The 15,235-nt window shown below is 38.3% G+C and overlaps 1 protein-coding gene across 1 annotated transcript in view; it reads right to left on the reverse strand.

Moving 5' to 3' along the window:
* The window catches only part of LOC113054296 (FRAS1-related extracellular matrix protein 2-like), a 50,418-nt gene extending 41,430 nt beyond the window's left edge, over positions 1–8,988 (reverse strand). Inside the window, exons 1-2 of the mRNA XM_026219744.1 lie at positions 3,806–8,988; positions 1,946–2,035 (exon numbers count right to left, since the gene is read on the reverse strand). Coding sequence (XP_026075529.1) covers positions 1,946–2,035; positions 3,806–8,804 — 5,089 coding nt within the window. The 5' untranslated portion in view covers positions 8,805–8,988. The remainder of the gene's footprint in view (positions 1–1,945; positions 2,036–3,805) is intronic.
* Between the last annotated feature and the right edge of the window lie 6,247 nt (positions 8,989–15,235).

A 15,235-nucleotide genomic window follows, 5' to 3' on the forward strand; every position in this document is an offset into this window, starting at 1 on the left:
GTCTAATTAGCTCAGCTTCTTCAGGCATTATGTGGCAAAGTGTTTGTAATCACTGAATTTCAGGCTGAAGCTGTATATTACTGCAAAAATGTGGGGAAAAGGGGTCCTAGGAGAAAGCCTTGAGGCACCTCATGATAAAAACGGATCAGCTGAGTCATTTTATGTTTGCACACTACATCTGTAAATGAGAGGAGAAAGATACAGATAGTCCCCTTACTCCTTGCGGTCTGTCCAATAAAATAAATGCCAATGGAGTGAATCTATCCACAGGAATGCAAAGAAACAAAACCAGTAATGACCCACTGGGGTCAGGGGTCAGACACCAACAAAGCTGCATACCAATGAGTCCCTACTTTTCAGTCTTTCCTGCCAGAATTATGAGATGACTGACAGAGGAACAAATGCTCCCAAAGTGTAAGGGAGGTAAGAGAAAAAAAGTGAAGGGAACAAATAGACACATAAACCAAAAACGATTCTAAAATCTGGTCCTGTCAACTGAATGTGTTAATGTGTATATATATATATATATATATATATATATATATATATATATATATATATATATATATATATATATATATATATATATATATATATATATATATATATATATATATATATATGTGTGTGTGTGTGTATATATATATATATATATATATATATATATATATATATATATGTGTGTGTGTGTGTATATATACATATATATATATATATATATATATATATATATATATATATATATATATATATATATATATATAATTTTTTTTTTTTATGATAGTATTCATAAAAATATTTTTTTAATATTTTAAATAAAATATACTATTAAACAAAAAATGAATTAGCATATTGTGCAATTAATTTAAAACTATCCCGATTTGATTATTAATATGCCACTGAATGATCCTTTCAAACAGTTAATCCCTCTTCACTTGAAGGTGCTAAACAGACTGTAATGGTTATCTTGTTTCATGCCGCAACAGATTATTTCATGAAACAACTGGTGATTTTGAACGTGGGATAGAGATAAAGCAATAATAGAGCTGTTTTCCTATAGAGTTAGTATTTTCTCAACTCTTTCCAATGTCATAGACTCTGTAATATTTTAAGTAAGCCTGACAAGGGGTGCAGCTTACACTCATGGCTACAGGCTCTAATTATGTGTCATCTGGCCTCAAGATTTATATACCAAACAGCCCTTTGCATTGCATCTATGCAGACCCTTCAATCCACAATATCCCTTTGTGCGGCACTAACCCAGGCAATCCACAAAGGCACTCCTGCAGTGTGCTTTATAGTGTGCATATCACACATATTTGGCTTTTCACAACAAAGTCTTTAGCCGCAAGCTTTTCCAGCAAAAGTGACGAAGTGACTGGTTCAACCTAATTTATACATGATTATCTATGCTCCACCAGATTTAATCCTACCCTGTTGAAATATGTTATTAGGGTCATTCTACCCCACACTAACTCACTTAAGTTTTCTTTGATGTTTTAAAAACTCATTTAAATGTATTAAAAAAATTGTAGTCAAAAAGGTAGCACAGCATGTAATAAGCTGCACACACACTGACAGTTTACCTACTGTGGAAACTAAAAGCCTAGTTAAATGCTAAATATCTAAATATATCCCTCTCTGGTCTAAGGGATCACAATTAAACATCTAAGGCTATTTCATATGCAATGGCACCTAAAATCAGAGGACATTATATCATTCATGAATTCAAATGATTTGTACCGTATTACTCATTTACATTCATTCATTTAGCAGATGCTTTTATCCGAAGCGGCTTACAACTGAGATTCTTATTAAATTAAAAATATTAAATAGGTTAACAAATAATTGTGCAACACATAATCAAACAATTAAATCCTGAAAATTGGCACATTTCATTTTCTTGTAAAAATCAATGCCTTTTTTTAATGTTTTTAGGACTTACCATTGTCCTCCACGGTGAAACTAAAGACATCACTGGTTTCATTGTTCTCGTCCTTCAGGATATAGCAGATCTTAAGATCATCTATGTCAGCTGAGGACACACACAAACACACAAATTTTACATTAATCTGCACAATGCAATTTATTATTCATTCAGAAGGATCTATATCTCAAAACAATCTATGATAATCATTTTTTATGATGATCTACAGACCATAGAGGATCTGTGAATATAAAGCTTTTTAGTTTTTATTAAATATAGGTGAGAATTTTCACAAAAGCAGCAGGGAATGAGTCACAAAACAATCAGCAAACAGGTGAAAAGCGGTTACATAATGACAGGCAAGAACAAGAATTTTAAATACAGACTCAGACTCCCCTACATCTGATTTCTCCCACCCCAAATTAGACCCCGTAACCACATCTGCACTGATATACCCTGGTTAGGTTATGGTGTACCATGATCAACCTGACTCTCTCTTCCCCTGGCTCTGACCCACTTCTTTAAAATTATTGATATCACTGGAAGAATCCTCATAAAAATGTAAACCTGTGATTCTTTATGCATGGATGAAACCGCTTTTCATATTGAAAAAAAAATGTTTTTTTTTTTTTCACCAAAAGCACAAACTTAACTTATCATTAAATATTTAGTAAATGCCAAAGAACAAGCGGTAGCAGAATATGGGGAAAGGGCAAAGTAAATAAAGAGAAGTGATTGTCCCTTCTGCTTCACTGCTCATACTGATGAGGTCAAGTCAGGTTTGCCGGGTCTCTCTCTCCATTCTGCCTCTTCCAATGTCTGGTACTACTGTATATGTGTGTGCAAAAGGACCGTTTTTTTTTTTTTTTTTTTTTTTTTATTAAAAAAAGTCCTTTTTGCAAATTTGCACAGATTTTAATAATTTAGGAGGCTAACCTGTTAAATTATCAGACTGATTGATCAGCAAATTAACAGAGAACACTAAGTGTTTCTTAAAATTATATACTATGAATCTATTTATATTCGATTAATATAAAGCTTGGTTTCATTTAAAGTTACATTTAATATATATATTATATATAATATATATATATTTTTAAATATTTATTAATTTGTTTATTGATTGGTTGAGAATAATTATTATAAAAATTGATTCTGAAGGATCAATATCAGTTGTTTACCATTTAATACTTTTTTACATACCATTTGTAAAATCTTCAATATCTTAAAAAAAAATGCCCTAATGAAATTATATGTTTATATACAAATTTAAATGTATTATATAAATGTACAATAGATGGGGGGACCTGTTTCTCTGAGCAATGGAGCATGAGCCCAAAACTCATGTTGCTGGTACAACCCAGTCAAAAAAAAAACAACAAAAAATACCAACACCTACATATTGCAGGTCTGTTTGTTATGGTTAGCAGCAGAAAAAAATACCCTTCACCTTTAGCTCTTTTTAAAATGTGGTTTGCCTGTAACCAGTTACTCCTTTCTCACTACAGGGAAGTTAGAAGGGAAAAGTATAAGAACTTAATAATTGAAAGGAGATGTGTGAACGCTATAGCTGTCTCATCAAGAATTTAAGCCGAAGGCTAAAAGACAGACACATCTTACAGCTTGTGCTCTTGGCAAAGGGCAAAGTGCCTGTTTTGTGATGGAACCTACATCATTTCAAGTATTAATGAGAGCAGGTAACCTGAACATGATGGGTACATAGCATTTTTTAAAGAGACAATGTTTTACAAGTGTATCTTCAAATTATGGTTTTACAGAGCTTTAAACTGCACAGTTTTAGCACAATGAATGGAAAAAGTATTTCAGGCAGGAACCAATCATAGATGGTAAGAAAATTTGGTGCTCATGGTACATTACCTTGTGTGAAGATGTTGATCGACTCATTCCCTCTGTCCAGGTCAATCAGGTACCCATGCTCTGGCTGTGCAGTGATGTGAAAAACCAAAGCCTCAGGGCTACTGTCACTGTCTACCACCTTCAGGACTTTTCTTGTGATCTGATAACCTAAGTGACCTGCGGACAAGACCTTTAAAGTCGCTGATCCTTTGTTAACCACAATCTGAGGCACACTGTTGTCCACTGAGACAATGGTAATCATCATGGTCTGAGGCCTTTGGGTCTCAAAAATGGTTTCAGGCAAGACAAAAAAATCTGAATGGGTGCCATCAGTGACCGTAAAAGAAAAGCTGTCCTTGTCCGACTCTGTGCCATCATGCTTGTAGCTGATCATGTTCTCATTCAGGTCCTGCTTTGTGAAAGAAGTCACTTGTCGACTGTTGTTGAAGAGCAGCTTGCCATAAATGGGTAGTTGGGTGACTGTAAATCGGAGAAGGTGCTCAGCTGTGTCTTGGTCCTCAACGGACAACTCTAAGGGTGTAATGAGTTTGGTCTCTCCCTCAGTCACTAGAAGGTCATGAATGGTCAGTACCGGCTTTTTATTGTCAACATCAACAATTGAAACACGGAATGTGCGGAACACAGGGTTGTAGCCATCGGTCACCTCAAACTCAAAGCTGTCCATCTTGACTTCATCATCAGCAGTATGAATGTAGTAGATCTTGCTCCCGGCCAGCTGTAATTGGGTAAAGGACACAATAGGCATACCTGGTGTATCTGCGCTTTCCAAATGCCCTCTCACGGGGGCTCTTGTGATGGTGAAGACTAAGTTCTCACCAGGGCTGTTGAGATCACTAGTGCCGATGAGGTTCGTTGTGAGTGTCACTTTGCCACCTTCTTTAAGAGACACTCCTTTACTGATGACATCAGGATACACTGTGTCAATGCTGCCCACGGTAATATAGAAGTATCTGTCAATTACAGGATTGATTCCATCTGTTAAATCAAACTTTACAAGGTCTTGAATGCCTGCCTGGCCATTGTGAGAGTAGAAAATGAGACCCTTGTTTACATCGTTTTGTGTAAAGTTCATGCCAACTGTTATGTTCTCTAGGGACCTAGCAGATCTTTTCTCCACATAACCTGCTGGTTTTCTAAGAAGGAAGCCGTGACCTGGGCCGTAGCGAATAATGAATGTAAGTGATTCATCGTCGGAGTCCAGATCAGTAGCTTTTAGTACTTTACTGTTTATCTGCTTTGTCTCACCAATCTCAATTTCAAGCCCATCGTTAATGGCAAGCCTTGGTGTTTCATCATCCACAGGGATAATCATGATAATGATGGTGGCCTTAGCTAAATGTTTCCCATCTGTAAGAAGAACATCAAACTTATCTTCAGTGGTTTCAGAATCATCATGCTCATAAATTATGCTAGAGGCTTCCTTGATTTGCTCCACAGTGAAATTTGTGACCGGGACAGAGCCACTAGGAAGCTGATGAAGGATGAACCCATGATTTGGGGGTTTGGTGATGATAAAAGTCAACTCTTCTGCAGGAACATCAGCATCGACTCCATTCAAGAGCGGTGTGTCAATTATAACATTCATGCCCTCCATTACAACAAACTCTTGTGTAAAGATCTCTGGTTTTTCATCATTGGTGGGAATAATTATAATTGGAAAGAACTGTCTTTCTGAGAAATTCACACCATCTGAACATCTAAATGTGAGCCTGTCCTCTACTGGCTCAACTCCTTTATGTATGCTTTGGACATAGTGAATATGACCATCATTCACATCTCTAATGGTAAAAGCACTTATCGCCATTCCCGACCTTGACTTTTCAGAGCCTGGTGCTGGAGAGATATTCTCCACATATCCTGATGTGGGCTGAACAATGATGGTGCACAGGATGTCCTCAGTAGGCGTGTCTGCATCCTCAACCATTATCTGATGCCTACTGATTGTGTTTTTATCCCCCTCAAACACGGTAAAGGTAGGGCCAACTGTGACCACTGGTGTCTGGTTATCTACAGGCAGAACAGTGACATGAACATGGACTCCGTTTACTCGGTTACCCCCTACATTCCACTCATCAGACATGTAAGAGAGGGTCAGGCTGAAAAAGTCTTCTATAGAAGTGAGACCAATCTCACCGCTGGTGTGAGCATACACAACCAGACCACTGATGACATCAGCTTGGGTGAATCTGCTTGAGGAAACTCCACTCAGCAGAATTTCTCCAAACTTAGGGGCTTCTTCCACAATAAATGTCAGCCTCAGGTCATCAGTGTCCTCAACTTTCCCTTGGATAACAAAGGCAGTCATTTCTGTGGCACCATTTTCCAGGATATCCAAGCGAGAGCCAAAGGTGCCCTTTGTCAGGCTGAGTGTTGGTGTCTCATCATCAATAAGCTTTACCCCTACCTTCACAGTGATTGTTACAACATGAACACCATCACTAACATCCAATTTAAAAGAGTCACTTGTCACTTCATCACCATTGTGGATATATGATACTTTTCCGTCAGCGATATCCTTCAAATGGAAACTACTTCCTTTTTTTAAGTTAGTAAACATATGCTGAAGATGGCCATGCTGTGGAGTTTGACTTAGTGTGAATGAAATTTGCTTACTGTCAGTGTCAAGGTCATTTGTGTCAAGTTCGGCACTCGTGATGACATGCAACCCTCTTTCAAGGACTGTGAATCCAGTGTTCGTTATCTGTGGGGGTTCGTTGTTCAGAGGCTGCAGAAAAATTGTAAAAACTCCATTAGCACTGTTTCCAGCAGTGTCCTCTACTGTGAAATGGAACCGCACCACATGTGGTGTGATGCCAAGCTCAAGGTCTGGTGGGCTGTAGGAAATCTTATGATGGTTAATTTGTGCTTGGGTAAATTCGGTTACATCACTATCTGGGCTGTCGGACAAAACAATAGACCCAAATTTAATGGGATTATTCTCATCAGTGTCAGTTGGCGGTTGAGTTATTGTATATTTCAGGTCACGGTCCTCTGTGTCCAAGTCAGTGTAACGAAGAGCATTCTTGTTAAAATGAGTCAGCTGGTACTCATGTACCGTCATCTGCAAAGTAGTGCCAGGGAACAGCACAGGTGGAATATCATCGATAGGTAAAATTCTTATAATAAATGAATTCTCGCCAGATTGGTTGGGAGGATCAGCATCATCTTGTACTTTGAAAATGAACTGATCAGTAACTGTCTCTGTGATGTGTGGACCCGTATGCCTATAGAACAGCTTTTCATCTGTGATATCTTTCTGGAGCCACTGTGTCACTACTTTCTCATAAACACCATCTTCTGCATTAAATTTCCAGGATGACGGGTCCTCGGGTGCTTCAGATTGCCTAACCACAACCTCGCCAATAGCAGAAAATGGAGGCTCGATTTTAAATTGAATGCTGGAATCTTCAGAGTCGATGTCTGCTGCACTGAGGCTGAGCTGTGAGATGGGCACCATCTGGTTTTTGAATACAATCAGCCCAATGTTTGCATTTATGATGGGCGGCTCATCATCTGTGGGTACAATTGTGATGGGGAACAAAAACTCAACTTCATTCTTGCCATCTGAGATTCTGAATATTATATTATCACTGTATGTGTCACTGCCATCATGCTGGTATACCACAATGCCGACCTCCAGATCAGCCAGTGTAAAATACTTCCTGTTGGTGCCCAGAACAGTTAAGTGACCGTGACGCAGTCCACCAACCACCGTTATCCTCACACTTTCCAGGTTGTCTTCATCACTTATTTCTAAATTGTTCTGAGTAAACAAAGACCTAGACTGGCCTTCATATAATAGCTGGCCGGTATTCTTAGTGACTACTGGCGCTAATGTATTCATAGGCTTCACAACAATCATGAAAGCAAAAGGATCTGAAATGCCACCGTCTGTGTCTATGACCTCAAACTCTATTTGAAAGATCCTCTCTGTATCCGAGTCCAAAGAGGGAGGTTTGTATGCGATCTTCAGATCTTTGAGATCCCTTTGATAAAAGGATGTGATAGGTAAATTCCTATCATCTGTACTCACAACATAGCCCTCTTCAAAGGACAGAGGAGAAGTGATGTTGAAAACGAGATCATTAGGATCGGATTCTGTGTCCTCCGCAGCCAACATGTCAGTATTTAAAGCTGTCATAACAAACTGATCAACTTCCATCATCATCATAGCCACAAAACTCGGTTTGGGGGGAGTGTTTTCTTCGCCCTCTTTTATCCGAATCATTACATGGAAAAACTCTTGTTTCAGCAAATAATTTTCTTTGCTCCGTAGCTCCACAACCATTGGGATGTAATCCTTATTTGGGGACTTGTGGGTAGACGTGTGCTCATAGCGGATATCTGATTTGAGAAACAGGTCACAGTCCATCATTTTCTCCAGTTTGCTCTCATCAACAACTTTACCATATTTAGGAAAAGCACTGCTGGCAGCCAGGGATGTTACCTCACATTGTTCTGAATCTTTTTCATATGTGAAGTCTAAATGCTTTCTGCCGATAGGATTACTAGTACCAAGCAGTTTATCAACATTAAGAGGCATGTTCTTAGTAACAATCTCCAACTGTGTGAAAACAACCTCCACCTCTAGCATAAAAGGGATGATAATAGTTTCAGTCTGAGTGTCATACCTGAGTTGCAGCTTCACCCTGTCACCCGAAGGGCTCCTGGAACCGAAATGAGAGTATTTTACATCGTTAGGACCAAATTCACACGGGAACTTTTTAGGAGAGACATGTCCCGGTCTCTGAGACAGCGGATCATTATCCAGAACGGTAATACTGCACCTGTCTCCCGGCTGAACTTCAATGACCAAATCGTTGATCGGATCTATGTAAACAGATCTCCCGAAAGGCACGTGAATGCCGTTGTTCGTCACCAGTATCGCGTCCTCGGAGAGTTCTGGCGTGTACGCGTACGACAATCCGTGTGTTTCAACTCCTCGCGCTGAACTACCTGTCAGTGAAAGCACGAGAATGAGAAATCTGTGAAGTTCCATGCTGAATGCACACAGAGCTACAGGAGGTCCGTGGGTAATTGAAATATCCAAATGGAGCTCGATGGGGTTCTCCGCTCTTTGTGCTTTACATCCACGAGGGGAGAGGAAACAAATCAGAAAGTAAAAAAAAATCCACACGCGCACCAGGATGCTCGAGCGGCATTCCCACAGACTCAGCGCTAGCTCAGTTTTAACTTGCGCGTGGATGACAGCAGGAGGACACGCCCACAGCTTCATTCTATTGGACGGAGAGTTGCGTTCCCACGTTCGCAGGTGATTTTCTCAAAGGATTTGACTGTCTTCTTTAACTGTGCTGATGATCTGATGTGGCGCGTCTGGATACAATAATTCTTCATCTAAAAATTAATAGAATTATGTATTCCGTTCTCAGTAAATCTATCTCATTTAACAAACACAACTGAATTGAAGTTTAAAAATTATTTTTCTGATGTCTAAAAGTGCAATTGAATTTAAACTTTTACCTATTTTATCTCTAGGTTGTTGATTTAACTCTTAAAGAGCAGAAACATAAAACAACATTAACTTATTGTTTTTACATCTTACATTAAGTATTTCCTATGTAGCTCAAACGGTAATGCTAAAGTCATGGGTTCAGGGAATGCAAGAAGTACAAATTTATGACTATTAGGTAAAAAATTTTGCCAAATGTATAAAAGTGAATAACATTTAACTTAATGCCAGATAAGGCGGATGAGTTCATGCTTGAGTTTTTATGTCTCTTGACCTGCCCCAGGGAACCTTTTTCAATATTTGGCCCACTGACTCACTCACTCACTCACTCACTCACTCACTCACTCACGGTTCTTCCCTCCAGCCTCTCAAATATCTGTAACCCCCCATGTTTAGATACAGAAACCATTCAAGAGTTAATATTAGCATCACATTCTCATTTCACTGGAAACCATAAAAGACTTGATCTTTAGCTATGAGGTCGGGGCAATGCTAGCTATGAGATCAAATTTATATGACTGAACTGAAGTATTGAATATTTAAAATGAAATGAACATTAACTCATTAAAGTGTCTGGAGATTAAAGACTGTTCTTGACTTCAGCTGATGAATATATTTCAGTATTTCAAACGATGTAACCCATTAAAAAAAAATTCTTGACAGTTTAAAGGAATAGGAGAATCATGGAGGATTTAAACTACACTGCAATATTAATAAATATTAATGATTTAGTATATAATACTCAATAAAAATGATATGTGCTCTCATGTGGGATAAAGCTAATATTGTCCCATTTAGGAGGGCATGGCAATAACTTCATGACTATTTGTATTAAATGTTTTATTTTAAGTGAATTTAAAATTATGTTCAGGTCTTTTATACTGTAAATATTTAAATGGTATTATTACTGTTAGGATTTATTTTTTCTAATACTAAAGATGGATTGTAGATGTGTATTGTGTGTGATCTCTGAGAAAGAACATTTTTATAAAAAAACAAAAAAAATAACATATGTTTTGCCTCTTCTCTACAGTTTTTTTTACAGAGATTTTTTGGGGCATGACACTTGGTTACTTCTTGGTTGAAAATTGCATAAGGGAGAAGCCAGGAAAGAGTTTTCGGAAGTTTGTTTGGGAAACATATGTTTTATAGTTACAGTATGAATGACTACAGTCAGTGTTTTCACGTGTGGTCTCTGAGAATGACTGTTTCTCAGAAACCTTCAAACCTGTAATCGATCATCTGTGCAGACACCATAAAAACTTCTGATGGCTCGAATTAGATGAGATACGAGTCTTGCTATTTTCTCTCACCTTCTCAGTTTTTCAATTGAATTTTTTGTCTGAATGTAGCCCTGGGAAAATACGTCCAATTTATTGGTGGCAGTAGACAGAATCAATCAGACCTCTAATCTCTGTGATCGAGAATATAACATACTTTGTCCAAAGGGACCAAAAGTACTTTGAGAAGTCTGCAGTGCTGCAAAAAGTGTGGCAAAATTGCACTTAAAAACGAGAAAAGAAGAAAAGAAACAAAAACTTGAGAGTGTTTATACTGATGTTTGAATTACAAGCATATTTAGGTATTAAAAATGATGCAATCGTGTCTTGAACTATCCAGTGATATAACTGAAGGAACACAACAATAAGTTTCAAAAACATTTATTTATTTATTTAATATACACTCAAATGTTTTAACAGTACATTTCGTTTTTATACAGACATGACATCATTGGAATACACGTGGGGTAAAAACAGAGCCCACTCATATTAAAGTTCACAGCTGCTGAAAGTCCATTCCCAGGTTCCTTCTGTATTCCTGTGGTGACAGTCTGTCTTCTTGCATGTCTGCAGACCGAGAAGTGTTCAGAATTACAATGGCAAATAGTACATCTATAGCAAGAGAAAATACTACCCAATTTAAAAAATGCCCACCTGTCAGACAGTCTCACTGAATGAGTCATGAATCAAAACAATTTTCAAACTGGACGTTAGAGCTAAACTTTGTCTGCAATTTCTCTAAATTTGTGACATTAACCATGTGATATTTTTGTGCAGATGATCAAATTCTCTTTAACCATGCTGGACAGAATGCTTATCAGGTTCTTCACAAAATTGTGGAGAACATTTATTTCACTTTATCTGAATAGCACGCAGTATAGATTATTAACAACACAGGTTACCCATAATGCTCCAGGTATCTAAAAGAAAACACTGTCTTGGTACTAGGCATACAGTACCAAAATATTACACTGGGCTTGAGTCAAATGAGACACAAATTTTCTCTGATGCCATTTTCAGCTGTCAGCAAGCATCCAACAATAATATAGTCTAAAGAAACAATATAATTAAAATGATATACATAAAACATAGCCATACTGTATAAATATACATTAGCATATTTAATATTTAAAGCATATTTAATGTCATACATCCTTTTTATAAAAGAGCACCTCCTCCATGAGAAAAAGAAAGAAAAACACTTTTGTGAATCTTAATTTTGAAATAGAAGTCATAGTTATGACATAACAATTCCAAATTATGAGATAGTAAAAGACATAATTATGAGATAAGTTGAAATAACAAGATAAACAGTCATGCTTCTGTCTGCTTCTTGTTCCTCATCTTTAATGGAAAATGTCAAAGAACAAAAGGGGGCAGCTAATTTTTAAGCATAATTTCACAATGGTATTATTAAATTCCTTTGTGTAGGCTACATTTTCTTTGAATCATCTGTTTGCTGAATAAATAACAATTTAAAGGAAGCTAATAGAACACAATATGGAGAGATACTGTGAAACTCTAGAAGTTACTGCAGAAGGTTTACATTTTTGGGAGGAAATCTATGCAGATATTCCATACACATCATTGACATTTTAGGCTAATTCTCTATTACGGCTGCTGATGGGAGTGAGGGGAGGTGTATTAAATAAATTGCTACCCTTTTTTGTAAATGTCACACTCCGTGGTAAATATTTACATATCTTTTTCAGACATGCCAGAACAACCCTCATTAGTGCCTCATTTGCTCTTTACTCTCTATATTACACTCTGTAACTACGTGCAGGGGAACAAACTACCATCTTGAACCCTTTCTGGTCACTATTAAATGGCAAGTTTCATATTTAATGATATACAGTCAAAAATCACATGAGTCAGTGAGGTATAATATAGGGTATATATGTTGGCAGCAGTGTCACCTGCTGCTATCACCGAGGCTAATTTTCAAAAGTAACCTGCAGGAGAGAGAAAACTTTCATATTGCTGCCTTTTTGAGGGATTAATTGAGTGTTACATAAAGGGTTCTGACTGCAGGGGTTGAGAAGTACAGACTTCATTAGCTCCATGCCAGTTATAATTAAGCATCATTACAGCTTTTATGGCAAATGTCCAAAATCGTAGCGCAATAAGGTTGATAATCCAGAAGAGGGCACTGCTGTATCATTCCAAATCACATTTACTGTACAGACCTCACTAATGAGCTAAAGAACTGTAATGTCTCAGCTGATTACACTATTGATCCGAACAATTGCATACTTTTGAGGGATATTACTGCTCTTGGTTAGAATTAAAGAGAAAGCTTGAACAAGAGTGGAGAAGAATCATGGAAGGTGAATGATGGAAATGTGTATTTATGTATATTTATTTAAAATGTGAACGAAAAGCTTGAGACTAAAATCTAAAATGTGATGTATAAAGAAAATATCACATAATATTTTATACTGTTAAAATGGCTGATATGCATTTTCCAAAAATTATGACTATCCCACACTATGCCCATTTCCATAACACCGTACAATTATCTTAAAACTATTATTTTATTTTATTTTTTGGTGTTGGTAAATAGCTTGAAATAAATGAGATAAATGATGTATGAAGAAAACAGAGAAATTAAAAGGTACATATGAAACGGCAGTCAGATGAAGTGCTCTGGTTATCCACCAGAGGGCACTCCATTATTCGTCATTGTCATTGTGTCATGGACTTCATTTCCTAAAAGCCACTGCCTGGACGGATGCCGCCTTCACACCACGTCATAATTACTGTAATTCCAGGATGACAAAAACATTAGGCTGGTCGTTAGAGCAGTATATAGACTTGGCTTTACTAATGAGCAGATCTGCTTTTACTGAGGGAGTTGCGGAAGAGTAATGCAGCATTCCTTCAGTAGACACCACACCAGATCCATGACATGTTACTGCTGTCACGTCTGCCAAGTCAAAGTCTGTTTAAGTCAAGAGACAGATTCTGTTCATGTCAAGTCAGAGTCTGTTCATGTCATGTCTGCTAAGTCAGAGCCTGCTCACGTCATGCCTACCAAGCCACAGCCTCTTCACAACATGTCCATCGCACCTGAGTCATCAACCGACATGGCCGCCACTCCAGAGTCTCATTCTATCATGGCTACAAGTCCAGAGCCTATTCACAAGATAGCCGCCAGTTCAGAATCACTTCAAAAGATGTCCACCATGCCAGAAACTCCAGTCGTCATGGACTCTATGCCAAAGTCTTCAGCCACTTCAGTGTCATGAATGAATGTTGCACTTGAAGCTACAAAGGTAGTGCCAAGGCAACCAAGACTGATGTCCAGTGTGGCGGAACTCAGAGGTTCCTCCGCCTCCCATTGCCCCTCAAGTAATGCCAGTTGCCATTTTCTGTCATGGCCATTCACACTTCTGAGATGGCAGTGTTGGCTCCAGTCCATGAATACACTCCAGAGTCTGCTCCAGTCCATTAATCTGCTCTAGAGCCTGCTCCCGTCCGTGAATCTGCTCCAGTCCGTGAATAAACTCCAGAGCCTGCTCCAGTCCATAAGTCTGATCCAGAGCACGCTCCAGTCTCTGAATCCCTTGTCTGCCCTGTCACAGCCAAGGAGGCCATCTCTGAAATTTTCCTCTGTCCTGTCACAGCCAAGGAGGCCATTGCTGAACTCTCTGCTTGCCGTCACAGCCAAGGAGGCTGTCTCTAAGACCATTGACTGTCCATTCACAGCCATGGAGACAGTCCTGTCTGCTCTGCTGTGTTGGTAATCTGCTCCACTGTGGGGATCTTTGGCCCTTTATGTTCAACAATGGTGGTCATCTGTTCCGTTATGGGGATCATGGTCAGATGGAGTGCTCTGGTTGTCCACCAGAGGGTACACCATTCTACATCGTGCCATGGACTTAATTTCCCACAAGCTACTGCCTGGACTTATGCCTGATTGAACACACCTGTTCCTCATTATCTTGTTTCCTCTACCTATATAAATAAGCCTGTTTGTTTCTGCTATTGATTGTAAAGTCTTAACATAATGTCACACTACTATCTTGAATAATGTTTCATGGTCATTGCTCTGTTTTCCTGAGCTCCTTACGTCTGACCTCATGCCTGTCTGACTATGATTGTGGATTCCCAGTCTCGTGACAGTATATCACTAGGTAATATTACAGAATATTTTTTAATCAATCATAATACATAATTGGATGGACTTGACATTACTGTAGAAATACTGTAATGTTTAAAAAACAAGCTTGTATCTTGAGTTTTTATGATCCCTTTTGACTATTAAATCAAAGACCACACATAATATTAACAACAGCTTAACAACACTTAAATTAATTCCTTGCTCGGAGCACCTGGAGGGTCAAACCGAGCAAAAATGCTTACAAATCACTACATGAGCCATAATCGAATCTTTCTGTGCATAGACAAAGTGCTTCAGCTGGATTTCAGATTGACCTGTGGTTTCCAGAATGCTTTTATGGACCATAATACATCAGTGGCTGCGGAGTGAGATGGTCATTAATGATGTTGACCTGGCTGGAGAGCCCTGCTGCTGCTTCAATCTCAAGCCTTTGCTCTCTGTGCAGCCACTAAAGAAAATAGTCTGTTATAATTGGTGCCGCCACATCATACTTTTCCTGTCCAAAGTAATGGGAAGAAAGCAAAGAAGGAGGAGTGGCGTGAGAAAGAGAGGCA

This window comes from Carassius auratus, chromosome 35, assembly GCF_003368295.1.
Source record: "Carassius auratus strain Wakin chromosome 35, ASM336829v1, whole genome shotgun sequence".
In the NCBI taxonomy this organism is placed as follows: domain Eukaryota; kingdom Metazoa; phylum Chordata; class Actinopteri; order Cypriniformes; family Cyprinidae; genus Carassius; species Carassius auratus.